Raw genomic sequence first — 26,323 nt, 5'->3', positions numbered from 1 at the left:
CTGAAAGTTGAATTGTATTTTTTCTTCTTTTTTTTTGCATGGGTTGAATGTTAAAGAGAAATGAACAGGTTACTCATAGGGATCGGTTCGTTTGACAGTGCAGTGAAAAGTAAACCCCAGCAGCTGAAAATGTAGTAAATGTTGCAATTTTGGCCTCCAATGGAACTGAAGCTATTATGTGTTGAAAAACCCTAAATCTACAAAGTGAAAAAAAAATGTCTATGGGATACAAAAGAAGAAACACATATACCCAAAATACCTGATACCATTACAAATGAGAGTGCTCTCTGCAAAGCTTCAATCTGCATCAGAGTTCTTTTTAAAAAGCAGTAAGTATAAGTCGAATTTATAGTGTTCTCACATAGTACTGCAAAGCACTTTAGGAGGTAAAACACCTTCATACAATATAAATATCACTGTAAAGTAATCCAGTAATTCAAAGAAAATGCATTGCATACAGCTGGAATTGAAAAAGTGCCTCTAAACAGATTCCAGGACTTTCTTTACTTTAGTTTTAAAGTTTGGTCAGCAGGAAAACCAACAAACCCTGATCAGATGACCTCAGGGACCTACTAGGAGCATGCAAGTCAGACAGCAATAAAAGTGCCTGACCATGCAGGGTATGTAATATCAATAACTTTATATTGGATCCTATCATTGACTGGAACCCAGTGTAAAGACAAGAGTTATGTGACCGAACTGACCAGCTGTTGTCAGTAGCCTGGCTGATGCGTTCAGAGCTAGCTGATGACGACCTACAGATGCTTTACGAGGGACTGTAAATAGATTTACAGGAGTTATTTCCAGCTCAAGTTGTGATTTTATTTCTAAAATGGAAAACGACCAGAGCCAGCCTTAGCTGTTCAGTGAGGGAACCAACAGAGTTAATCACTTTAGCGACAGCAACGTCCGTCTGTGTCATTTAACTCCATCCAGTCTTTGATGTCAGAAATTCAGTCTCGACACTCTCAGTTGGATCAGGACTAAACTAAAAGCACACCTGTAGGTCACTCACATACAAATCTTCGGAGACAGTCTCAAATTCACTGAAATTACTGAGAGGCAGCAAATACAGTGTGAACTAGAGTGGAACAAGAACAGTGCCCTGGTGCACCCCACAAAAACGTATCCCAGACACAGACCTCTAAAGGTCAACTGGCTCAGTTTGAACTCTTGGTCAAAAGAGAGCAAAATCTGTTCTTGAAATATGAGACAAATGTGACTTTTTTTTGCTAAGCAATAGTTTTTAACCTCTAATCTATTTGTTTGCACTCAGAAGAGTTAAGGACTAAACATTAATAGCTGAAGGGTGAATTTTTGCCAGTGGTACATATAATAGAGTCATGATATGCATATTTTAAATGTATTGAATTTCTTAAGTTTCATGACAGTCAGTACAATATTTTCTCCCCAAAGTAGGAAAGTGATGCATCACCTACCCCTGTTGCTCCAACATGATATTTTAGGAGGGAAAGTAGAAAATGGAGTGAGAGCATCGTCCTCAGTGTTTCATGCCTCCACTGAGACATATGTGGACATCAGGTTTTGCTTAAAGCAGCAAGTTCCCAGCAGAGAGAGCTGCCAGCGTGCCAAGGTATAAAGCATAAGCTGTCCTGTTTTTTTTTTTTTTTTTCAGCAAACTGTTTGAGTGGACCATAAGGTAAGGCTTTGACAGTTAATAACCATCTCGACTACATAAATTATTAATCATTGCGCGTTTGCTTATTTCTGCACTTTCTGGTTTCCGGAACCTGACAACCCCAGCTATAAATAACTAACAAGACAGTAGGGCTTCTCTATTTGTGAAAACTACATTCTTAATTGCAGCTAAAATGGCTGGAAGTGCAGCAATATTACCAGTCAAAGTGAAGTCTGCTCCACTTTTTAGTTGCCGTCAGAATGAACAGCATTCCGTTTCTCACCAGTGGATCCAGCTCCATCTGCACAACTCGCTCAGCCTTTGTCAGTCTGTTGAACTGTGATGTTGCCCCCCAACCTTCTTCAAATCAGACAAAATTTGTGTCAATCAGCTCAGATACATTAGTGCAGTAAACAGTTGTGTTTTTGCTGCGATCATTTTAAAGATATTACTAACAAACGTTTCCAGATGTCATTAGAAGTCAATCACACAAACTCAAATTTTGTACTGCACAAACGCTTGACACCAATGTTGTTAGATTTGGGTAATGTGGCAGGCTTTTGTACCATCTGACCTTTAAACTTTAATTAATATCTCCAAGGCAAAAGCAGTGCAAACTAAATTTTTGCTGCACAAGTGTAGAACAAAGGCTTGACACCAATTTTGTTAGATTTGAAGGTGAAGGGGCCAACTTCACTCAGGTGTTTGAGTCCTTCGCCTTCATTGCAGCACCCCAGCACACCGCGGCATTGAAGACAGAACTAGATAGTAATAATTCATAGAACATGAAGAGCAATCTGCTGAGCTTGCATAGGAAATAGTCTGCTTATGGCCTTTTTGTAAAATACATCAGGGTTCATGGCCCACTGCCGCCTCCAGACCAAGCTAACACCGAACACATATGTTTTCTTAGTGCTGAAACTGACCACCAGTTCTTTCATCTTGTCTGCATTTAGCTGGAGTTGGTTCTCTCTGCACCATGCAACAAAACTATCCACTAAAGTGCTGTCCTCCACTTTCCATCCTTCCTCCACACACCTCACCATATCAGCGGCAGCTGAGGACTTTTGCAAATGACACAGTCTAGAACAGTACTATAAGTCTGCAGTGACGGTGGTGAACAGGAAGGGAGACAACAATATACTGTGGAAATATATATAAGATGATATGAAGCAGCTTTGAAACCTGACAAACTGCTCTGTGCTTTAGAAAATATTTTCTTTGGCACTGGGACCAATCACAGTGTTTTTCTTCCCCAGCTCATTACTGCACATTGTCTTGTTTTGCGACCCGTGTGTGTCATTACACCCTACTTATTGTCAAATATAAACTGCCTCAGGTTTGAGTGTGTGCATCCGTTGTCACCAGACAGATCATAATATTGCTTTAAATGTAATAAAGTTACGGTGGAGTTACGGTATCTCTTGCTGTGCGCCTTACCTTTTTTTTTTTTTCCCAGGAAAGGTACATTTGTGTGAACTAATGAAATCCTGATGAGATTAGTTGTGTTTTGAAGTGGCTTCACAATACACAGATAAATTCCAGCTAAATCTCTGATTCTGTGGTGAGTTTGAGAGGAGAAAGGGAACACGTTATGCTTCGAGGTACAGCACCATTTATCATCATTACTGAGCAAACAGCCGATACTTGAGTGGCACACCTGTGTGGATACCCCTGCTTTGCCCCCCTCCCCGTTACCTTTCATCCCCTATAAAACACCAACAGGTGCCGCTGACACGTTGGGTTTATCCCTGCGAAATATTAATGCACCTATAATTGAGTTTAAATCTTCAGGAGAAAATATAAAACGCTTCCAAAACAAACCTCTTAGAGGAGCATGCCAATAGAAGGCGTCACTGCCGCAGCTGCTAATGCTAATAGAACAGGGTCTGTGTGAATTCAGCTGAGAGGATTTGAAACTGTATGAAGAAGAAGGAAGAACGTTTTATGAGCAATAGCAAAAGCCATTCTTCTTCCCCATTCGTGTCCTGCTCGACTATAAATGTCTTCGTTAGTGACAGACTAAGCGAGCTCAGCTTCGGTTCACTTTGTGCGGGGCGTGTGATCGGAAACCCTAACAAACGTCCCACTTCGGATTAGCCCGAGCCGGTGAGTGTCGGGGAGAACGTGAAGAGTCGGCTGTCGGGCGCTTTGATGGGAGGGAAAGGTGAGGAGTGAGGTGTCACAACAGAGGGGGGGAAGCTATTTTTAGGCGTCTAATGAAACGTCTCTGTGCCGCCCAGACAACAGCAGAGTCGACAGGTGATTATGATACTCTTTAATTAGCTTCCAAGCTCTAGTAAGTCTGTTAGCCAATTATCATCAGTCAGGAACATTTGATCCCTTCCCGGCAGATTTGAGGCCACAGAGGCAAAAAAAAAAAAAAAAAAAGAGGGTTATTAGAATCCGCAAGACAAAAAACTAAGATAAAAAGGAAAATGTTAGCAGTGAGGGGAAAAGTCAATGTCTGATTCATTTATAGCAGTCTTAACAAAAGCAAAAAAGTACTGGAACATAATACTTTGTGAAACAATTGAACCATGAAGTGAGACATCACTGAAATCCAAATAGTTATGAAATTGATTAATACAATTCTTCTACGAGGTCATTTAAAATAGCAAAAATATACTAAGATGTCAATCTGGACATAAGATTTTTTATCTTTACATAGGATGGAGACAGACTATTAAAAACCTTAAAAAAAATTAAAAATAAACAGCTAATAAAACCAGAAAAAAAACCCAGAAAATTATTGTTGGACTGGTCAGAAAGCCAGCAACAAAGTTATATACTCAGGCTTCCAGGTTTCTTTCAAAGGTTATGCAGCCGTGTTGTTGAACAGCTGCAGATAATGTAAGGATGACTGATTGATATATTTATGTAAATAATCACTCAACCTTGAGTGATGCATGAAAAAGCAAGTTTTGACAGCTAATTTTATCTTCTTATCTTCTCAGCAAAGTTATACACAAAGGATTAAACGTATCTATTTTAGGAGTTGGTATATTGGAGTATGGTCAGCCACCGGTGGGGGGGGATGTCAGATCCTCCATCTCATATGTAGAAAACTCACAAAATGGAGTTATTTTGTTTATGGAGCCAAACTTCCATAAGCAGGAAACAAATCATTTCATAAGCGTGGAGCAAAAAAGTGAGTGTTTTAGGGAGTGGCAGCGATTGTTCATCTGTTTACATAGAAAAAAAATCACACGCACAAAAGATCATTGTTGTGTTGAGTTCAGTTTCTTACAATCCTCTTAGGAAAGTCAGTTTTGTTGAAGATAGCGATTTATTTATGTTTCATCCTTTGAAGATTTAAGGTTTTTAGGCTGTAAGATGTGGTTGTATTTGCTCTTTAAATATGGATGATAAAATGTCAACCTTGCAAAATGTATAATTTATGTTAGAAAAAATTGTAAGGAAAAACACTGCTGTAGTAAAAAGTAAATCCTGTCTCCCACCGATTTTTTTTTTTCATTTTGTCAGTCTTAAATGCTTCATATTACAAAACTAATTTCAATATATTTTAAGATATTGAAATACAATAACCAGTTTTTAATTTTGACTGTATTTTATTATAGAGTCAGGGTCAAGTCAGCCTGACGCTATAATACCCCCTAAGCTAGCTGTGACACCATGAGTGGCAACAACTTCCATAAATCTTTAGTGATATCTGACACCTAGTTTCCTTCATCACTGTGGAAGAATTAAATGTGAATGGCCTGTTTAAGGTCGTCTCAGACTGGATTTGAGTTCAGACTTTGACTGTGCTGTGGGTAATTTACCAGACGGTTGCATGCAAACTGCAGGTGTTCACGTTGTAATGAGGTTTTTACACAGAAGGATTGCTTGAACCTTTAATGAAGTGTGTACCTGTAAAACCGTATGCTTAAAAAAACAGTACAGTAGCCTACCAGGAAGAGTAATGGATAGCTATCAAACCACTAGAGTCGTCGTTTTCCGTGTCAGAATTGAGCAGCCTCAGAATTACTTCGTCACACACTTCCTCAGTCTCTTTTTTTGTTGTCGTTCTCAATGTCACTTTGGTCTCGAGGCAAATTTGCCCTTGAGGGCATGATGTGTTCCTTTTTTTATCTCAAGGAAATTTATAACCAAAAAAATAAAAGAATCCAATTCAATCATATGAACAGATTGAAAGTCATCATTTGAAAATTACTTTTTGTTATTTACTTTATCCAAGCACTGCATGTGCCAACCAAAACCAGTACATCACACCACGATATCATCCAGCCTCTGCTGCTCTGGTAGTATTTACACTTGTCCTCTCTCTGCAACACGGTGACGGTCGCGAACGCACCTCGGATGACAAGCCTCGCTGACATGAGGCATTAATCAACTGCTCCTCGCATCCTCTTATCTCTCACTTCTTCTTGTCAGCCTTGCAGCATGTCAGAGTAAAGGCAGAACTCCAGAGTTGGCTGTGATTTTTAAAGGCCAGCAGATACCAAACGGTCGGACCAGGAGGCTGAGGGGAAACAGTTGAGGTAAAGGTATTTCAATTTAATTTCACAAATAAGTTGAGTGGAATGAGGTATAACTTTTTTTTTTTTCGTCATGAAACAATTCGGCTCAGGTTATTTTAGCAAAGGCTCCTTGTGATGTTCATAAACCAATCTAAGTGACAGGCTAATTTATGGCACTAGAACGCTTCGGTCGGGTCATTTGAACGTTCGCGGTACAGAGGCTGCTCTGCCTCAGCGGTCACATTCACTTGTACGCATCGTGATCGCTAGAGGTTTTCAAGGAGAGAGTGAGCGCAGGGTCGCCCCATATTTTAAACGTTTAAACCTCAGAACAAGACGGATAGAGGTGAAGTTAAGACACGACTGCTGCGCTGGAGGAAACTTCCCACCAAACGGAATCAGTGGCGTGTTTCTCCTAATCTTCATCCTGTTTAGAATGGGAGTCGAGATTTAAATTGAACCAAAAGGCCCATGGAATGAGAAAATAGGTTCTCTACTGGAGTGCGAATTCATCAAACTGGACAAGAGACGAATTTGGTGTTATTAAAAACGGCTCAATCAGGAGACAAAGAGACGGGGAGAAAATCAAAAGAGTCTCCGAAAGCCAAAGACAGACCCGCAAACAGAGACATCGAGGCCATTTTCTTAACAATACGAAGAGTGCTTCGCTAAGTCAACTTAATGCTGATGACCATTCAGGGTGTCAAAGGCCGGAACAAGTAATTAAAGGCAATAGAGGAAAAAAAACTGGGGGATTAGTTGGAATTAATCTGCAACTTTTCCCATTTTCTGGCAGAAAAACGCTGAAATGGAAGGTTATGGAAATCTAGCAGAGCATAGCAGAACTAATGGGTTGGCGGTTTCCACCCCGCTCTCCTCCCACTCCCACCCTCCGGAATGAGAAGGGACTAATGGATCCGGGGCCCTGGCTAAGATGGCTGAGCCAGATTCCATGTGGATTTAAGTGATTAAGAACACCGTGGGCCCTTTTGTCAGGGAAAATGTGATATACGAGAATGAATGCAGATATATGAAATTCTTCATTTAAAGCAGTCAGCGAGTGCTTCAGATCCCAGATTAGGAGGGAAATTGTGTCATTTGAATGGAGGGAATGAGAAGCATGGGAGAGCAGGGGTCTGCAAATATTCACACAGGTGGTCATGTACAACACCCAGCAAAAAGTATTCCCACCCTTTAACTTCATTCCACCTTTCAAAATGCTCCATGGTTTTCAATTTTATCATTAAAAGGTCTAAAACGGATCAGTACCAACGAGTTTTTAAGTGACGCTCCCCTGCACTCCAAAAAATGATGAATTCTGCTCAACTCTGCAAAAGGAATCTTTAAACTGCAGATCATAAAACAGAGATGTTGTCTGCATTACAGTTACTGACTTATTTTATTACCCAAGCCTCATCAGGCAGGTATTTATAGACAACAACTGAAACTGCACTATTTGGTTATTGTTTTCTAATAATCAGGTGCTGCACCACTTTGGTCATTCTGATCCAAATCACTAATTGTATTAATAATTACACACAGCAATTATTTTTGGTTACCTATAGCCAAACCAAACTTATTGCTGCCCATGAGCTGTAAAAAAAAAAAAAAAAAAAGAAGAAAAAAAAATCAGCAAATAGGTGAATTTTTCAGAATTTATTTTGAGTTACTTTCTGCCAAAAAATCAACAAATACCAAAGTGTCTACTGTCAGCAGGCCGGAAAGTTCAACTTTGGTCTCATTTGACTAGAGCATCTTCTCCCATGTGGTTGCTGCATCTTATTCTGTGTAGGTATCAGATTAAAGAATGCTGAATAAAAATAAAAAACATTTTCACTCCCCCCCAAAAACCTGGCATCCTTCATAGTTTTCCAAGTAAAACACATTCAAATTAGTGACTAAAGATGTGAATTTTATTGTAAGACACTACAGATTTACCCATGTGGTAATGTAGAATTTCAAGAAAAAACTATTCTGGTTAAGTCTTTCAATGAGAAAAATTCAAAACAAGTTCTTGCACCGCCTCACTTTCACACAAGTTATCTTCTGATTAACTGAGTGAAATTATTAGCTGTCACAAGAAGTTTTTGGGACATAAAGACAGGCATGATTTATGTCAGTAATTTAAATGAAATTTCCTCTGCTCCGGTAAAAACTGATTATTGATTAATGGTGCTAATTAAGTCCGGGCCGCAGCACATCTCTGACTGACTCTATTATTATACTTCGGCGTAAAATGTGACAAGCTGTAAGAAAAGAGGGAGTTTAATAACATGAGCCATAACAGTATCGACCCTTATTATTGCTTTTAATATTATTGGATCATCATTTAACATTATGTTGCGTCTCGCATTGAGATATATTAGCAGATAATGTAATATTGGGATGTTATGTTATCTGAGAATTGATTGCCTGGGTGGACTTTATTGCGTTTCCATGCCGTGTAAAGACACAATTTATTACATTCTGCCAAGTTATTACATAATCTATCACCAAGTGAAACACTAGAGGGCAGGTTTGCATGTGTGTGTATGTGTCAATCTGAAATATTGGAGAAATTAAATCTCCACACATGAACCAAATATAAAGGCATGCGTTACATCATTACAAAACTTGTAGAACTCCAGGTTGAGTGAAGGTGAGAGCTAAAAATACCATCCTGAGGTCAGAGAAGGGTTACTGGGAGGCTGCTTTTCAATCAGTATCTTATTTTCCATCTTTTGAGCGTAAAACTGAGGCGCATGTAAGGTGGGTAGATCATCATAGGCCGAAGCTTTGGTCCAAAGGTCCAAATCTAATTTCTAGATGAAGGCCACAGCAACTATTGATTAGCAAGTTATTTTTATTAAATGTACTTAGAGCCAACAAGCAAATGAAAAACATTTCACACATGAAGTTGTTTGTCTGTGACCTTAAGCTGCTCTAATTTTTGACGGTAAAGCTTAAAAATGAACTGAACTTAAAGTGCAACAAGACTAGCATTAAAACACCTGAGGTAAAACTTCCAGACAGAACAGCTATTTAAATCTTGGCCTACAACAAGCTGCCTATACACTGGGACTGCTGAAATTCAATAATATTTTTTTCCCACTATGTATATTTTTCCCCAAAATCCATGTTTAGTTTGCAGAATTCAATGTTTTGCCTTCAAAGTATCTAATCAGATGAGCAATGTAACTACTTTAGCTTTTTTACAGAAATACAGTGGCAGTGGAGTAGCAAGCTATTGTAAATCTTGGGGTTTGTGAGTTAACTGGGTAGAGAGAGCTGATTTTAGCACAGAGAGCGTTGGAGCAGGACATAAGTGGTACAACTTAATACCTGAATGCCTGTGTTGCATGTTAAGACATGGGAATTCCTGGTATCACTAACAGTGATAGCTGAGGGTACACCATGAAAACAGTGTGTGTCACAATACCTATGTCCCCTGCAGATGCAACATTCATGACCCCTGGTGTTTGCAGGTGTTAGGGGCCACAGCTACCTGCAAATAGCTTCCATACATGAAACCCTTTCTAAAACATCCAAAACTGCCCGTTTTAGTAGTTTTCATTGATAAACGGAGTCAAAACTGTCTTGGCACAGCTCACTTCTACATTGTACCATGTCTCTGTTCTTTGGGATGCAGCCAATCTGGATTTGCTGCTCTGCAAGCACCAGCTAGCCAAGTAGCATTCTGCCTTCAAAACAAATCTGTGGCTAGGTGAATTTTCCACAAATAATTTGGAGATACGTTCCACAGAAAAATTGTGCAATAGGAGAATCCACGAGTACTGAAGCGCAGTCATGGGTCCACTGCAGTGTCACGCACAGCTGCAGAAAACATTTCAGCAAGCGGACAAAACAGAGCATATTTTCTGATGGTTAACATGCGGTTCATCACTCAGTATCTGAAACCTTTTTTTTGCCTGTACTCTCAACAAAAGTCAACACTTGTATCCAATTTCATGTCCCTCAAGAACTGTCTGAGCTGGTCTTCCAGAGCATCAGGGTACATTGGGTGAGGATAATCACTCAATGTACGGCAGAAGGTTTTTCAGTAAGACAGATGAGGGGTTGCTTGTTCTCAAACAAAGCTCAGGAGTGTGCCAGGTGTCGAAACTTGTTTTCACACATTAATATCGGAGATTTTCAGAATGTGATGACAAGTCAGCTAATACTTTTTCATAGCAACAAATGCTCTGCTGGAGATGAGTTCTCACAGCTGGAACTGTAGACAGCAGAGGATGGTGGCACGATGCTAGTTTGTTGACACTTCGAGAAGAACAGACGACTTTTCTTTTTAAGGTTTGTCGTACAATGTCACAAATCAAACAAGCAAGAATATAAATAGACACGTTACTTACAGTTCAACCATGGACTGAGGTTAAAAACCCATCAATCTTTTAGTAGCTTTCATGTGTAACTCATCCAAGCCTTCGAAAGCAAACCACAGACAGGCAATGCTACCGCACAACAAGATGGTGAGAGAAGATAAAAATGTCATTGTGGGGTTCCTTCTATTCCAAGCTTGAGGAGTGACACACTTTTCCACTCCAAATCCGAAGCACTGAATGAGATATTTTCAAACCCAGAAGATCCCCAAACTAAGTGACAGGATTTTAAAGATGTTGAGAAATTGTCCATAAGAAGTTTCAAGCAAAAGTTGCTGATGTTTGTGGTTTTGCCCCCACCAAGAGCATATCAGGAAACTTAAGGAAATGCACATGTATTTTAGTATCATCTGAATGAACTCTAGAAAAGTTACTTTAAAATATATTCAGTGTTGTACTTTTAATTGATAGCCATTTTTACTTTGCACAATTAATCACTTTGACCAGTGATATGCCTTTAATTATATCACAATTTTAATCCTCTGTATTTTCTACACTATGGTTGATTTGACAATAAAACAGACTGTTACTAAACTTTCCTAATAAATAAAAAAGCCAATATGGTTTGATTAACTTCACAAGCGTTGTATCAGTCATTGATATAATATGTGTACACCAAGGCCCTTTTTTGACCTGTTTTTGACATGTAGACCCCCCTTGGACATTTCGTTTTCTAATTTTGAAATATCCCCTATCATTTTTATGCAGATGACATTCAGCGGTATTGCAAAAAGTCTCTTAGGCACTTAAATACTTAACTGGCTAAGAGAAATTTAAATTTTATGTACATTTTGCATGAGAAAAGATAGATGAAAATGTCAAAATTAGGAATGATGTCCCCAATTTTGCAAAAAAAGTTTTTACACCATCTTAAGGTGATTTTGACCTACCTGACAAAACGTTAATGTGCTAAACGGAGATGGAAACGCATTTGATGCGTAAGTTCTGATGTAGTGAACGCTTCCTTACACTGGTGTTTCTGTGCCTTACCAGAGGCACGAAACATGGGAAAATTTTCAAAGTTCATACCTCTGTCTTATAGGGGAGAACTCTGTTTTTCTGAGATGTGTGGTCCATCCTATCTTGTTTACAAAAGCCATGTGTAGTGTCAACATTTGACAAAATTATACTTTGCGTAGCCTGGTTGATTCACTCCAAAAAACTTAGATGGAACCATGCCTAATTCACATTTTGTTTTTTGAAGCATTTTAAAACGTCGTCCAACATTCACATGACAATCGAAAACTTAGCTGGTGTCTTCGAGAACAAAATTCCTTTTACCTGTGAACAAGTTGGACATTTGAACTCTGACGAATCCAGACTTAGAATTTAGAAATTATTTCAGCCAATCAATGGAATTCCTTTGTTTTTCATTAGCTTGAGAGTCTGGACTAATTTAAGCAACATCTAATTGAATCCTGGTTCAAATTTGCTTTTCTTTAGCATCTTTTCAATGATTGCAGGAATCTTTTTAAGCATGTTTTGGTATTTTGATCTGTATTCCATCTTTAAGAAGCACATTTAGATTTATAACTGAAATGTACAATTTAAGCCAAATAAAATGTACTTGCAGACATTTTATGATGTCTGCAAGTACATATATACTGTATATATATGTATATACAGTATATATACATATATACTGTATATATACACATACAGTATATATGTAATATACTGTATGTGATAAATATCTTCGTGTTTGTCAGTGGGTGTAATTCGGAGGGGAGAAAAAGAAGCTAATTTAACAAGCAAATCTAATTCAAAGTACCTCTTTTAGATACACCAGTCATTGTAGTTGTGCCATAACAAACCCCGTCTCATTATAGGAGCGATGAAAATATATAGCAGAGGGGTGGGACAAAATGCATGTGGTTTGAAAGCCCGACTCCGTAGAGCCACGACCGACTTCGACAGGTGCTGGTGGGTAATTGGGCGCCGTGCCGACTAAAACCACAGCACTGCTGTCTCCCTACAGCTCATTACTATCACTCAGAAGTTCCCCTTTAAAAGCCTCCACAGCCTCATGACTCTACCCATTTGGTAAAGCGGTGACTGAAATCTCCTCAAATGCCGACATTAAAGGACCTGTCACTCTCCGAGCTGCTGACATGTTGTTTGGACAGGTAAGTGATTGCACTCTGCATGGTATAAGCCTCGTAAGCACAAACGTTAAATACATATTCATCGGAAGGCTCACTCCTCTTTATGAGATGGGTATACTGTACAAACTCATGTTTGCCCCTGAGGTGAAAAAAATACAAAGTTAAATCATTTTAGATCGGCTGCTATCGAATTTAAATGTTTTAGCATCCACGCCTTCATTACCTGTGGATAACTAGAGTTGGATAGGCGGGAAAGAAATAATTCCACTGAGATGGAAGTTTTGTAACCGAAAAAATGAGGTCACTGAATAAAGATGTCCACTTTTTTATTTTAACATATTAATCTCATTTTGTCCTCTAGAAAAGAAAGTGATATTTTTCCATGTTAACACCAAATTGATCTTTTATTCACAAATAAAAAGTTGTAAACAAAACTTTAATTTCTTATTGAAAATGAAGTTAACATAACCTACCACTATAGTTAAGACTTATCCTCATTGGTAAAAATACCTTAATTGAGGAAAGCCACTTCTTCCAGCTCCTCCGGGGGAACCCCAAGGCGTTCCCAGGCCAGCCGAGAGACATAGTCCCTCCAGCGTGTCCTGGGTCTTCCCCGAGGCCTCCTCCCGGTGGGACGTACCCGAAACACCTCACCAGGGAGGCGTCCAGGAGGCATCCTGACCAGATGCCCGAGCCACCTCAACTGGCTCCTCTCGACGTGGAGGAGCAGCGGCTCTACTCTGAGTCCCTCCCGGATGACCGAGCTTCTCACCCTATCTCTAAGGGAGAGCCCAGCCACCCTGCAGAGGAAATCCATTTCGGCCCCTTGTATCTGTGATCTTGTTCTTTTCGGTCATGACCCAAAGCTCATGACCATAGATGAGGGTGGGAACGTAGATCGACCGGTAAATCGAGAGCTTCGCTTTTTGACTCAGCCCTCTCTTCACCACGACGGACCGGTACAGCGCCCGCTTCACGGCAGACGCTGCCCCAATCCGCCTGTCGATCTCCCGCTCCCTTCTTCTCTCATTCATGAACAAGATCCCCAGATACTTAAACTCATCCACTTGAGGCAGGACGACCCCCCTGACCCGGAGAAGGCACTCTACCCTTTTCCGGCTCAATCTGGATGACAGTTTGATAGAAATGTAGCTAATAAAAGCAAAGAAACTCGTGTAGAAACTTAAATATTCCTAACAGTTCAAAGGATGTGCTGAGTTTGTGAAAGCCTGTAGTTAGAAACTCTTTTAACATCCTCATTTGATTGATTGTGTGATGAAGGGTTTCAAAAAGGATTTCACTTAAGATTTTCATTGCTACGCTGAACAAAATCACACATTCAAACATCTGAACAACATTCTTCTCAGAAACTCCCCCTTACTGACAGCAGTCTCAGGAGGCACCTGCAACATCTGGCTGTTCATCAACAGATCTGGCGCCCAGAGACCAGGAGCTCTGTGGACTCTGTAATCTGGAGGCTTGCCGTTACTCATTTTTGGCATGACAGCATACTTGGAAGCCGGTGTAACTCCAGTTCTCTCTGATTTTTTTCTTTCTTTCTTTCTCTCTCTCTCCCACCAGTGCGTAGCAGCCTGACGTTCAGCCAGAGCGGATAGGGATCTACGGAGGCAGGGACGTGATGTGGCGTTTATTCATCGCCGCCTCCGCTGCTGCCTATTCTTCATCACAAATTCAGTTTATTCCTTTCAGATTAAAAGAAAGGCGGCTGATGTAAGAAAGCCGGATCACAGACAGAGGAGACGTTCTAGCATGTGGCATTTAATTTTACGCTGGGGCTTTGCAGCAGATTTAGCAGATTTAAGCATGCCGCAGAATACTTTTAATTTAATACGAGAAAAGGAAATTAAAGAAAAATGTTACCATTGTGGGACACACAAAAGAAAAGCAAGGAAGGTAAATCCTGCCTCATGTAGAAGTATGGACCAGTGCAGCACCTTATTGTTGGAGCCAGATGAACTTTGTTCTCATTGTCCGACATTGACTAAAACTTTTATGTTTTAGGCCAGTTACGATTACCAAAAACGGACTTCTGTTTGATAAATGCAAAAATAAGAGAGATATTTTAAAGGAAATGTGCTACTTTCTTCAAATTCAAAAATGTACATAAAGAGTCTGGAAGAGCACAGGTAAAAATAATGTTAACCTGTAGATGTACATATTACCATGGCAATATCACATCTGGAAATAGGCTAAATGTAGTTTTTTGATAGACCATGAATCAAATATTTCAAATCATAGCTTTGCTCTGTGTTTTCTTGCATTTGCTGACCTTTTAAAGGTGCTGGTTGCAGCTCTTAACAAGGATTTGAAAAACCACAAAGTGGAATGCAAGTCCTTAAAAAAACTTTAGAAACCTCCAAAAACCTTTTTTGATCTTTGTTTTCATCATAAAACATCTAATCAGTTTAAATTAGTTGTAATCATCTATTCCTAGATCTGTAAACCAAACAGAGGTCCTGGTGTTTGTCTTCAATCTCTATGGTCAACTTCAGTCTTTGATTCTGCTAATGATGCTTAATGATTCTTGCTTTATGTATTGCCAAGTTTTAGATTTACATTCTATGAAATTATTGTATTATTCTGGAGTTGTGTTGCTCATAGTGGCACCATGTTGCAGTAGTTCTGTTATGAAGTTTCTTTCTGCAGGACTTGATAATGTTTTGTTGAGGCTTGGACAATCGCTCCCTCTGATTTCGGACACTATGCAATTGGGATACTTTTTCCGCCTACTTTTTTTTACTTTCAGACAGGTTTTGTGATGCGTAACCATGGCAGCAAGGTATTTTGTTGACAACTTGGAGCTTCTAATTAGCCTCTGAGAACCTGAAATAATACCTGAACTAAGGAGGTTCAAACCATTTTTTCCAGCCATCATAGCGAACGTGGCTCATATCCCCTACTCCAACATCTCTCTTTGACAGAGATTTAAAGAGGAGCGGCAAAAGCTAATGAGCTGGATTAGCAGTCCTGCTTGCCAACAACTGTTGGAGTCGTGCAGGAGACGTTACTGTGGAATATCGTTTCTGCTGCCCGGATACTGAGCAGAGTTTCTTTCTTTCCACGATTCTTTGAAGATATGAGTGATGACAACATTCAGTTTCTCTTTGGGACAAAAAAAGTATTTTTGAACTGAATTGAACATCCGATGGGAACCGCACCTCTATGATGGAACACTATCACACTGAATGGTTGCTAACTCCAAAGTTGCATGGTAATAACAGCATAACTGGGGTAAGCTAATTCAAATTTGGCAAATTCAGCTATTAGCTATAACCTTATCTGTGACTCAGATCCATGAACTGAAGATGAGTTACTTTTGCTCAATTTAACGCTGATTGACGCCAATTAACAAATCAACTTTGCCAGTAATTATTTGTCGACACCAGAGTTCTTGTAATCTTGTTTCCCATTGGTGGATGGAGTAGGTCAATGAAACCACCTCATTGGTTAGTGGATTCGTACAGTTTGGAGGTTTATAACCAGCATTTTCTTTCCTCTCGGTGCTTTTAGACATACTTTTAATGTGGTCAAATTTAGTTACTATGGCAACAGTGCCCTTCTGAGGCTGGCCCCCATATTGGTGTTTGCTGTATATCTTCCAATACCTGCAATTATTAGCAACTTGTTACAAAACTGCTCTTTTGATGCAGAATTTATTCAGCGTAGGAAAAAAAAAAAGAAAGAAAATCAAAGTAGTGTTCTGTGCTTTAAGGCTTTCAGTAAACACAACCTTTTTTGTGCTTCTGAGAAAATATTGCCATCCTAAAACCAACATGTTTTATTTCCTGCTGCCTCGTCTCGCTGGCTCTCTCCCGCTCGCCTCTCTCCGGCTGTCGCCTGCTATAATGTAAATGAGGCTCTCAGCACTGAGCCTATGATGGTGTCAGCCCCCTCCTTAGTCTCTGGTCTCATTAAAAGCCTAGTGTTGCTGACATTTACCCAGCTGCAGTGTTGACTAGCTCTTCACACGGGCCAAACGGGTCAAAACAATACACGGTGTTAGCATCAACAGTCCAAATCCTCCATGAATGGGAGGCTGCCGGAGCCTGGGATGTTCACTAAAAACACACACATGTCAGAAAACATCTTTTAAAAAGGCCTGCAATGTTCTCCTGGTTTCAGTTTGAAAGTATGCATATTAGGACGGATTTATGGCAAATATTTCTACTGAGGTCTGACTTCAGATATGGAACCTATAAGAACTGAAGGCTGGACGGATGATGAATGGACCTTAGCTGGATGTAAAGATAGATGATGGATAAATGGTAGAATGGACGGATATAAAGGTGAGTGAATGCAAAGATGAGTGGATGGATTGATGGATGTACAGATGGATGATTGCAAAGAGGGATGAATGAATGTAAAGATGGATGGATGACGGATGGTTGTAAAGATGCATCCATCCATGGTGGATGGATGGATTTATTGTTGAAAATGTGTTAATAAAACGAGGATTGTGAATAAAGGCTGGAAATCCTAATTGTTCTATTTTTTTTTCTTGTTTCCTTCTTTTCCAGAACAAAAAAAAAAATCATATTTAATATTTTATCCAGACTGTGTAGAAAACGTGTAAAAATGTAAGACAAAACATCACACATTGTGAATTTTGGTGTAATTTGGCTCTGATAAAGTGAAGCATTGCCATTCCCAGCGCGTCCTGTCCTTGGTGTGTTGTTAATGTTTGCTCTGATTTCAGCATGACAAGGTCCTGACCACTTCACTACTTTAAATTCTGAATAACAGCAAACATCCCCCATGTCCTCTTTTTTTTTCTCCCTTCTTATCTGTACATATGCATAAAAATGCCGTTATTGTCAAGGTTGTTTTACATAGTTCTACCTCCCAGGCCGGTCACAGATAATGTCAGCACGCTGTCATTGCAGTTTAAAAATGCTTTGATTTCAGTTAACAGCAGCCATCTCACCAGCCCCACAGTAACACAGAGAAATGGCTTTGTGAGTTTGAAATTAATAGGGCGGCTATAGATATTTCCTGACCTGATGTCCTCCTGGGACCCAGCAGCTCTGTTTTTCTGCGGTCCTCTTATCCTGTTACTGATGCCTGACTCTGTAACCCTTATCTCTGAGCGTGCTACATGGCCCGATAGGGCTCTGTGTGTATGCAATTAAAACAGCTTATTTGACAGATAAGTGGGGGCCCGCGGTCAGATTGAAAGCCACAGCCTGCCACTATCAGGTCTTTAGGTTACAGCTCCCGGGTTAAATGGCCCCGGGATGCAAAGTGAGCCAAACGAGGCACACGGCTCAATAAAAGGAGTCCATAGGAAAGAAGACTTAGCACATAAAATACCTTGTACGCACCTTAAACTGCAATTTTCCAAGTTCTCAGCCCATTTACACTGAACACCTAGTATTCAAAATCCAATTCGAATTCAAAAAATGCTTTATTGATCCCAAAGGGAAATTAAATGTTTTTGTTGTAACTTACTAATTCAGATTCTTCAAAAAATGGATTGTAGATGGTGATGGCTGTTGGCAGGAAAGAGCTCTTGCAGTGTGGTCTGTATTACATTGAAATTAGAAAAAATAAATTGTGAGAGAACATCTTCAATATCTTCAATATCGGTTCAAAATTTGTATTTAAATTCTCTTTTATTTTATATTTAAATCCAACCTCTGGCTTCGACCTCAGCTTTTTCAGATGCTTGCTAGCAAACAGTATCTCCCAAAGAAAATTATGAGCACGCGTTTTCAACAGGTGCTGATTAAGTCAACTAACAGCAACCAGAGCTTCTTTCCATGAGGCCACCGATAGTTCAGACATGGCTCAACTTTGTACTTTTTTTTTTTCTTTTAATGGTAACTAAAGCTCAACAGGTAGAGAACCTGGTGGGCTCCATTGGAAGGATATAGCCTCACTGCAATATTTGTGGATTTTTAAAATTCTATTTTACAAAAACAATAGTTTGGACTTGGATGGTGTAAACATGCTTGTGACCTACGGGGCACCATCAACGGCGGGCAAAGTGGACGGGCTTTCGGCTGGACTATCAGCTGTGGCAACGCGGATGAAGTCCCTCCAGTGTCACTTCCCCCAGCATGTTCATTGTTTTTGACTCAGCGGTGAGTTAAAAACACCACGTCACACCATGTCTATTAACTTTATCAGATCAACATCCAGCCTTCAGCACAGGCTGTTTTGTAGGTTTTTCAACATGTCCATTAAATATGAGAATATGTTTTTGCATAAGGAGATCCACTGACTAAGACTAAGAGATCCACTTTTGTCTGATTTTTTATAAAAAATCATATTTTGTAATTGAGTTTTATATCACTCAGTCTCTAAAAGCCTAAAACACATAAAAATGCTTTAGTTTTTCCAGATACCTGATTACATGTGGACTTGGCCTGAGACAGAGCTGCTCCAATGCTGGATTTTGTATTTATTTATTTTTTGTCAGTGATGTTCACATTTTTCATCAATTTGCATATTTTTGGTTAACTTAATGTGGTACTTAGAAGTGTTGATTTTGTGGAAAAACTGACAGCATTTTCTATGAAACTTGGCCTTTTGTCGTCTTGATGTGACGATGTCATCTGCTCTGAAGCATGATCACGACGAAGGGAACTGACGCTGAAAGAACACATCCTTTGTTGGATGCCTGGCCACTGAGCTGTTGGGTTTCAGTAAATGTGGCCCTTGAGCATAGATGGACGTATACTTTGGACAACTGAAGACAAATTTAAAGGCAACATTTATTCCCTACTTTTCACAAATTTGGAAAAAACTCCATTCTCAGACTTTTTCATTCTCGAATAAATCTCTGTGCAACAAATATTCACCTAAATTTCTTGATGACATGTGTATGTTCCATTCTTACATAGGCGAAGAGAGACAAATAAGCATTATTAAATTGTGTGGGGCTATGGGGACAGCTTTACAGCTGAAAGAGAGACAGAGAGATCCGATTAATCATAAAAATATTCTATTGAGTACTCGATTACTAAAATATTCTTTTACAACAGTCCTAGCTCAAAGCATTAATATCCTGTGGACGACTGCTTGTTCTTTTTTTCTTTTCTTGCAAAAAGGTAAATATCAAGTCCTCTCCGTGGTCTGGTGGATTGGACATCATGTGACTTACTGTTTGCAGCAGTGTGTCACACATTGCTCAACAGATCAATTGAGCAACAAAGCAATTGTTGAGCAACAAAACAACTGTTGCTCGATTGCTTCACATTCAGTTAGGAATATCGGTGGTCGGGAAAATTACACAATTAAGCAAAGAATCTGAAAAGGGAACAGGATGGTTTTTGCTATTAATGGTCAACTCTACTACAGCAATAAAGATCTAAGGGAATCACATTTCACGGGTCAGAAGAAAGTTAAAATTTTTAAATATATAACGTGCCAATCAATCAAATTTTATTTGTATAGCACATTTCAGCAGCAAGGCATTTCAAAGTGCTTTACTTCATAACAAACACAAAAACACAGAGTCATGCAACATAGAATCAACAATCAAAACATTGCATTATGTCAAGTGCCATCATTATATTTGTAGTTTATTACATTTCAAATACAACTCTAAACAGGTGGGTTTTTAGTCAAGATTTAAAGGAACTCAGTGTTTCAGCTGTTTTACAGTTTTCTGGAAGTTTTTTCCAGATTTGTGGTGCATAGAAGCTGAATGCTGCTTCTCCTCGTTTGGTTCTGGTTCTGGGGATGCAGAGCAGAACCAGAAGACCTGAGGGGTCTGGAAGGTTGATACAACAGCAGAACTTTAATGTATTGTGGTGCTAAACAATTCAGTGATATATAAACTAATAGTATTTTAAAGTTTATTCTCTGAGCTACAGGGAGCCAGTGAAGGGACTTTAAAACTGGTGTTATGTCTCTATCTTCCTAGTTTTAGTCAGAACTCCAGCAGCAGCTTCTGGATCAGCTGCAGCTGGAGGATTGATTTATTAGTCAGACCTGTGAAGACGCTGTTGCAGTAATCAATGCGGCTAAAGATAAACGCATGGATGAGTTTCTCTAGATCTCACTGAGACATCAGTCCTCTAACCCTGGAGATGTTCTTCAGGTGATAGAAGGCCGACTTTGTGACTGTCTTAATGTGGCTCTGAAGGTTCAGGTCAGAGTCCATCACTACTCCCAGATTTCGGCCTGATTGCTGGTTTTCAGTTGTAATAACTGAAGCTGTGCATTGATTCTAGTTTGCTCCTCTTTAGGTCCAAAGAAAATATACTAATTTATTGAATAAGACTGTATGGCATTCATATTTAAGTTTTGGCTGTATTCTTAGCACAAAAAAGGCCTTCCAGCTGCATAACTGTGGGTGCATCAGTGCCCTCCTCTTCCTCGCAGCCCGTCCCCACCAACTTGCAGCACAACGTTACACCCTTGCATTTTTGTCATATTTTAACAGTCATATGCAGTAGTCAAAATATAATAAAATGTACGAATCCAGAGTCAAAAACAAAGTACACTGCAAAGTGAAGCTTTTAAATTCTGCATAAGAAAGAAAACTGTTTTTAGAGGAAAAAAATGTTCGATGATAAGTTCCATCATTTTTAAATGAAAAACCCAGTTTTCTGGGGCTTAGAGAAGCACAGCTCCACATTTACATTTACAGCTGCTTTCTGTTCACCGTTGCTCCCAAAATCAACATAAGAGACAGTCAAGAGGTTGTCTGCAGGTTAGACATCCTAGAATAGCAGTTCTCAACGTGGGCGGTACCGCCCCACAGGGGGCGTTCAGAGGACGGCAGGGGGCACTGGCGGGAATTTTTATAAAAGGGGGGCACTGGGATGCCTTTGGGGGGCGTTTGGTCGAAGGTAAAATTTACACCTTAAATGCACAACAACGCCAGTTTAGACTTTGAGCAACTTGGTAAAACTGTATTGTGTAACATTAAATCATGCTTGGCTGCAACTGTATCGATGGCAGCTCTTCTTCTATTCAGTGTTTGTAGCTTCATGGCGCAGCTCCGCTCCTGCTACTAGTAGCTTCACCGCATCAGTTCAGGTTACACCGGCTGATGACGGTGCTGTGATTCACTTTGTCTGGTATTTTTGTACATATGTTTTGGCAGTTCTGTGATCATGTCTAAGCAGCAACTTATATTAAAAGGTGTTTTATTTCAGTTTGAAAGCTGCCCGCTTCCATGAAAGGACAACAGAAAATCGCTCTTTAAACATGTAATTACTTAAATCACAATACCCTCACTGTGTATCCCTCTGAAAAATGAACCAATTTAAATAAAGAAATCCCTCGATGGGTGATGCCACGATAGAGAACATTCATTTTATAGCGTTAACACCGGTGCTGTAAGTGGTCCGGAATGAAACAGGTACCACAGCACATTTAATTTCAATAATCGGAATACCTAAATTGTTTCCGTTGTTTTAAAAGGTTTATATCAGTCTGCTGTTTCCCCATCGATACGCTTCCCGACCTCCCTGCCTTTAGGGGGTTAAAAAAAAAAAGATGCGCACATTGCACAAAACTCTGAAACAGGAGGAGTGGGACATAAAACGGAGCGACGAACTAGATGTGAATTATGGCATAAAAAACAGAGAATCCGACGCTGAACAGTAAAAAAATCAACACATGATATGAAACACATGACGATTAGGAGGCGCAGCAGGTGATGAGTGAAGATGACTGATGGTGAGCGTCAATGAACGATAAAATCAATCTAGCAACAGGAAATAAACTAAAGTGGACATAGCAATAAACCAAGAGAGGATAAAACTAATCAAAGGAAACTAAATAGAAATGAATGAAGAACAAATTGCAAAAATAAACTAAGAAACTAAAGTAAATACAGAGGAATAAACTGGTACAGCAAGACATTTCGAGCAATAATTAATACAGAGGACTGTATGGCAAGAATAAACACACTATTTCCAGATAAAAAGTAAAATAATATTGTTGAAGTGTCATGGGTTTGTTGAGACCATATCTAGTACTGAGAATAAATATATCTTGGACCATAACAGTAAAGAACTGATCACTTATTTATGTTTTTAATTAGATTTGATATATTTATTTCTTCAATATTATTTTTCATGTCAGTGTTAATGTCATGAGGCTGATGACTCCATGACACTTTCAGTTTGACTCATTAGGATTTGATCAAGAACCAGATTTGTTCTTTGTAATTTCTGTCCAGTAAAACTATTAATCTATAATCAATAGACAGGTCTATATAAAGATATAATCCATGTTTCTGTCTCATATTTGTATGGCATTAAAAGGATCTGGAACTTTGTTTTTCAACTGAAAGCTCTGGTTTGCACAGTGCATGTGGGTGAAATGTTATGGATGATGTCCCATTCTCCTGAAGGCAGCACAGAGCTGAACACTTGTTGTTTTTACATGCTTCCCTAGTTTGATGATAAAACATCCAAAAGATTTGACTTTACAAAGTGAACTGAGCTAAATACACAGCTAGTAGTAAACTAGTTACTCAGTTGCATTTACTTGAGTAACTTTTTGAGAGGGAAAATATATTTTAGTAGTTTTAGACTGTAAAAACAGTCTAAAACTTTACTTGTTTTTCCTTGAGTTAAACAAACCAGTCTTAAAGAATAATTGCAATCAAAGAGTTTATTGTTTCCTTAAAATCACATTTTAATGTTTTATTTGTAAAAGCTGAAAGGTTGAACACCAATACAAAAAAACATCCAACTGAACTGTTGTATGTCAATTCAAAAAGTATTACTTTAAACTTTCCTTTTATTTCCTGCATTCTTGGAATCATCTATAGCATAATCATTTTTAACAATAACTTCTATCCCCACCTTGGTTTTTAGCCCCTATCATGATTAATCTAGAGACTTTTGCTGTTCTAGATCCTCTACTGATAAAGCACACATGGGATTAACCCAAAGAAGTCATCAGAAAGAACAGAATATGTGAAGTGAAGATTTCCAGCTGGTTACTAGATGCAATTCAGAAGGACGCCAGTGTTGGTCAGAAGCCACAGACGTCCCAGGTCATAGGTCACGTGATTGATGGCCACACAAAAGGTGATTTGGCTCCAGCCTGTGCCCTGAGGAACTGCTTCAGAGATTCCGGTTCTGGAAAGAGAAAGAAGCTTATTTGGAACTTTTCAAGTAAAATGTCATATTCTCTGTACTGTCTGCACTTGCACTTCAAATTTATTGAGAGGTTACCTTTCATAGACATTTCCAGATTGATTTACAACAAAGACCCGTCCATCAGTCCCAACTTCAACTTTTACAGCAGCACCATCTATTTGACGCCAGCCACTGATGCTGCAGGCATCTGGTGAGACTTTCTATTAAAGTAAACAGTAAAGATGGTTGCTAGTGGATGAGAGTTATATCAGTAGCTACAACAAGAGATGTGAGACAAAAGTTTACCGTGAAGTAGATGTTTTGACCCGAGTTCACTCCCCAGCATCCGAGTGGACCACAGCTCATGTACATCAATGCCCCACTAATGGTGTTCCAGTTCAAGACTCCCTCCTCCTGAATGGAAGAGGCACTGCTGGCGTTCAGGCAATGGATGCTGTTTTGGTGGGTAACTCCAACTACCTGATGTTGTCCAGCATCTACCTGGATTAATGTTATACCTGAAGAGACAAACAGCATCACTAAACAACTGAAAACTTTGAATCAGGGCCAACCTGTAAAATTTATTTCTGAAACTTAATACTCACCACGAGTAGGAAAGAAATCACCAGCTGCAAATTTATAGACTCTGTTGTCGAGGTTGACTCCCCAGACACCTGCATATCCCACTGTGACATGCTTGAGAGGAACAGAGCCCAGTTTGGACCAACTTGAATCACTCAAGAAGAAGGCGTTGGAGTTCTTATCAGTCATTACGACCATTCCATTGCCAGCATCAACCTGGGTTGCGGCAACGTGCTCAGGAGCAGTAGTGCAGATCCAACCTGTAGAGAAGAACCACATAAAATAAATGGAATAAATATCCATAAAACACTATTTCATCTTACAGATATTAATTGAAATGCATTTGTAAAGTGTCTGGCAACGACACGTATGAATTGGCCCTATGAACTAAAAATATGAAGAGAACTCACCATGACATCTGGTGAAGTAATTCAGCAAAACCAAGAAAGTTGCGAGAGCTTTCATGTTGGCGTCTGTAAGTTGTTGTGCAGCTCCAGGTGTAACTCTGCTTCTCTGTCCTCAAACTCCTGTGATTGAGGAACTTATATATCCAAGGTTTGGTGTGACTAAACTGGGTTGTAAGTATTTCAGGGGAATTTAGCTTGTTGACAGGAATTGGTTGCACTTCCTTATTCCTTCATGTTTCTGAATTTTGGTAATCGGGTACCAAATTCAGAGAATAATATGTTGTAAAAGGGCAAAAATAGAAATATGTTGCTTAAATATGGTGCATCAAGTTTTGTAGTAAATGAAATTATTGTAAGAAAAAAAATTTCACAAAAAACTTAAATTATCTTATAAAATGCTAAATTAATAACTAACTTAAATTAATTACTTCTATAGTAAAAATAAGTGTTAAACTAAGCATTAAGTTTAAATTCTGATACTTTACTACTTACCAGATTTTTGTTATTTTGACCTACTTGTAAAATGGCTTCCAGTAAGTCATTTTGCTTGGATAGTTTTTAATAAATTAAGACTTAATTCATAAAAAAAACCCCACTATCAACAAAGTTTGTGACAGCCTCCATAATAATCTGAATTAAATACTGCCAGCCATATAATGCAGTCACAAAGGGGACATTGTGTCTTTTTTTGAAGGTCTCAAGCCTTGATAAATGCAGATGTATGTGTCAGGAAGTGCATCCAACATTACACATTTGCTAAATCTAATGTGAGTCAAGAACATGATCTCAATACTGGATCTGTCATTGGTGCCTGTTCAACATGGTACTGGTCCTCAAGGCACATTGCCCTGCATGTTTTAGAAATTTCCCTGCTTTAATGCACCTCATTCAACTGATTGCAGATCAAGCAAAGACCTGCTAATTGAAATCACCTGTGCTAAAGCAAGGAAACGCCTAAAACATGCAGGGCAGTGTGCCTTGAGGACCAGGGTTGGGAAACACTGAGCTAGAGAGTTGGTTAATGATGATCCATGATGCAGAGGATTAAGGTGGACATATTCTTTGTTCAGGTGGAAACGTAGAAATGATCAAGTATGAGGGAGGTCTAAGGATTGAAATGCATGTACTCATTAGTTGAATTATTTTTTTAATCCTGTTGATTCTTTAAAATCAGTGCTACATGGCGTTAGCAGTTGGGGAGCCACATGGTGACGAAAGAGTTTTAGGTGTTTCAAAGCAAACTAGCTTTGATTCTTATTGTGCAGAAATCAAGTTTGTTAGAATAAGACTTACTGATTTTAGATGCTTCCCTGGTTCGATGCCAAAACGTCCCAAGAGGTTTGACTTTACAAAGGGAACTGACCTAGATACACATGTAACCCCCATAAACTATTCTGATCTGTTTGTTTAGTTCATTTTCTTAGTTCTTAGAATGTCCTGTAGTATTTCCCAACCCTGGTCCTCAAGGCACACTGTCCTAAATATTTTAGAGGTTTCCCTGCTTTAATGTGCCTGATTCAACTGACTGCAGTTCAACAAATGCCTGTTAATCAGTCATCCATTGAAATCAGCTGGGCTGAAGGAAGGAAATGCCTAAAACATGCAGGGCAGTGAGCCTTGAGGTCCAGGGTTGGGAAACACTGCTGTAGAGGGCACTAGAC

General features: G+C 39.3%; 2 protein-coding genes and 1 long non-coding RNA gene across 6 annotated transcripts in view; 1 reads left to right on the top strand and 2 right to left on the bottom strand.

Moving 5' to 3' along the window:
* Positions 1-26,323, bottom strand: part of tafa2 (TAFA chemokine like family member 2) — a 70,531-nt gene that overhangs the window by 34,514 nt on the left and 9,694 nt on the right. The window lies entirely within an intron of this gene.
* LOC103459696 (uncharacterized) lies at positions 1,316-18,060 on the top strand. 2 transcript variants are annotated; one of them, XR_532795.3, is made up of 3 exons: positions 1,316-3,748; positions 6,038-6,144; positions 14,183-18,060. It is a non-coding gene; the product is annotated as an uncharacterized LOC103459696 (long non-coding RNA). The 2 variants fall into 2 exon arrangements; XR_014086093.1 differs by lacking the exon at positions 14,183-18,060 and having other exon boundaries at positions 6,038-7,760.
* LOC103459697 (fish-egg lectin-like) lies at positions 23,182-24,823 on the bottom strand. The gene is made up of 5 exons (XM_008401477.3): positions 24,666-24,823; positions 24,279-24,515; positions 23,980-24,191; positions 23,770-23,894; positions 23,182-23,673 (listed from the first exon to the last, which is right to left on the bottom strand). The coding sequence occupies exons 1-5, from the start codon at positions 24,718-24,720 to the stop codon at positions 23,535-23,537; spliced, it is 768 nt and encodes a 255-aa protein (XP_008399699.1). The 5' UTR covers positions 24,721-24,823; the 3' UTR covers positions 23,182-23,534.

The sequence above is a fragment of the Poecilia reticulata genome, chromosome 23 (genome assembly GCF_904066995.2).
Source record: "Poecilia reticulata chromosome 23, P_reticulata-male-v2, whole genome shotgun sequence".
Taxonomy (NCBI): Eukaryota; Metazoa; Chordata; class Actinopteri; order Cyprinodontiformes; family Poeciliidae; genus Poecilia; species Poecilia reticulata.
The sequence above is the reverse complement of the archived record's forward strand: the minus strand, read 5'-3'. Positions and strand labels throughout refer to the sequence as shown.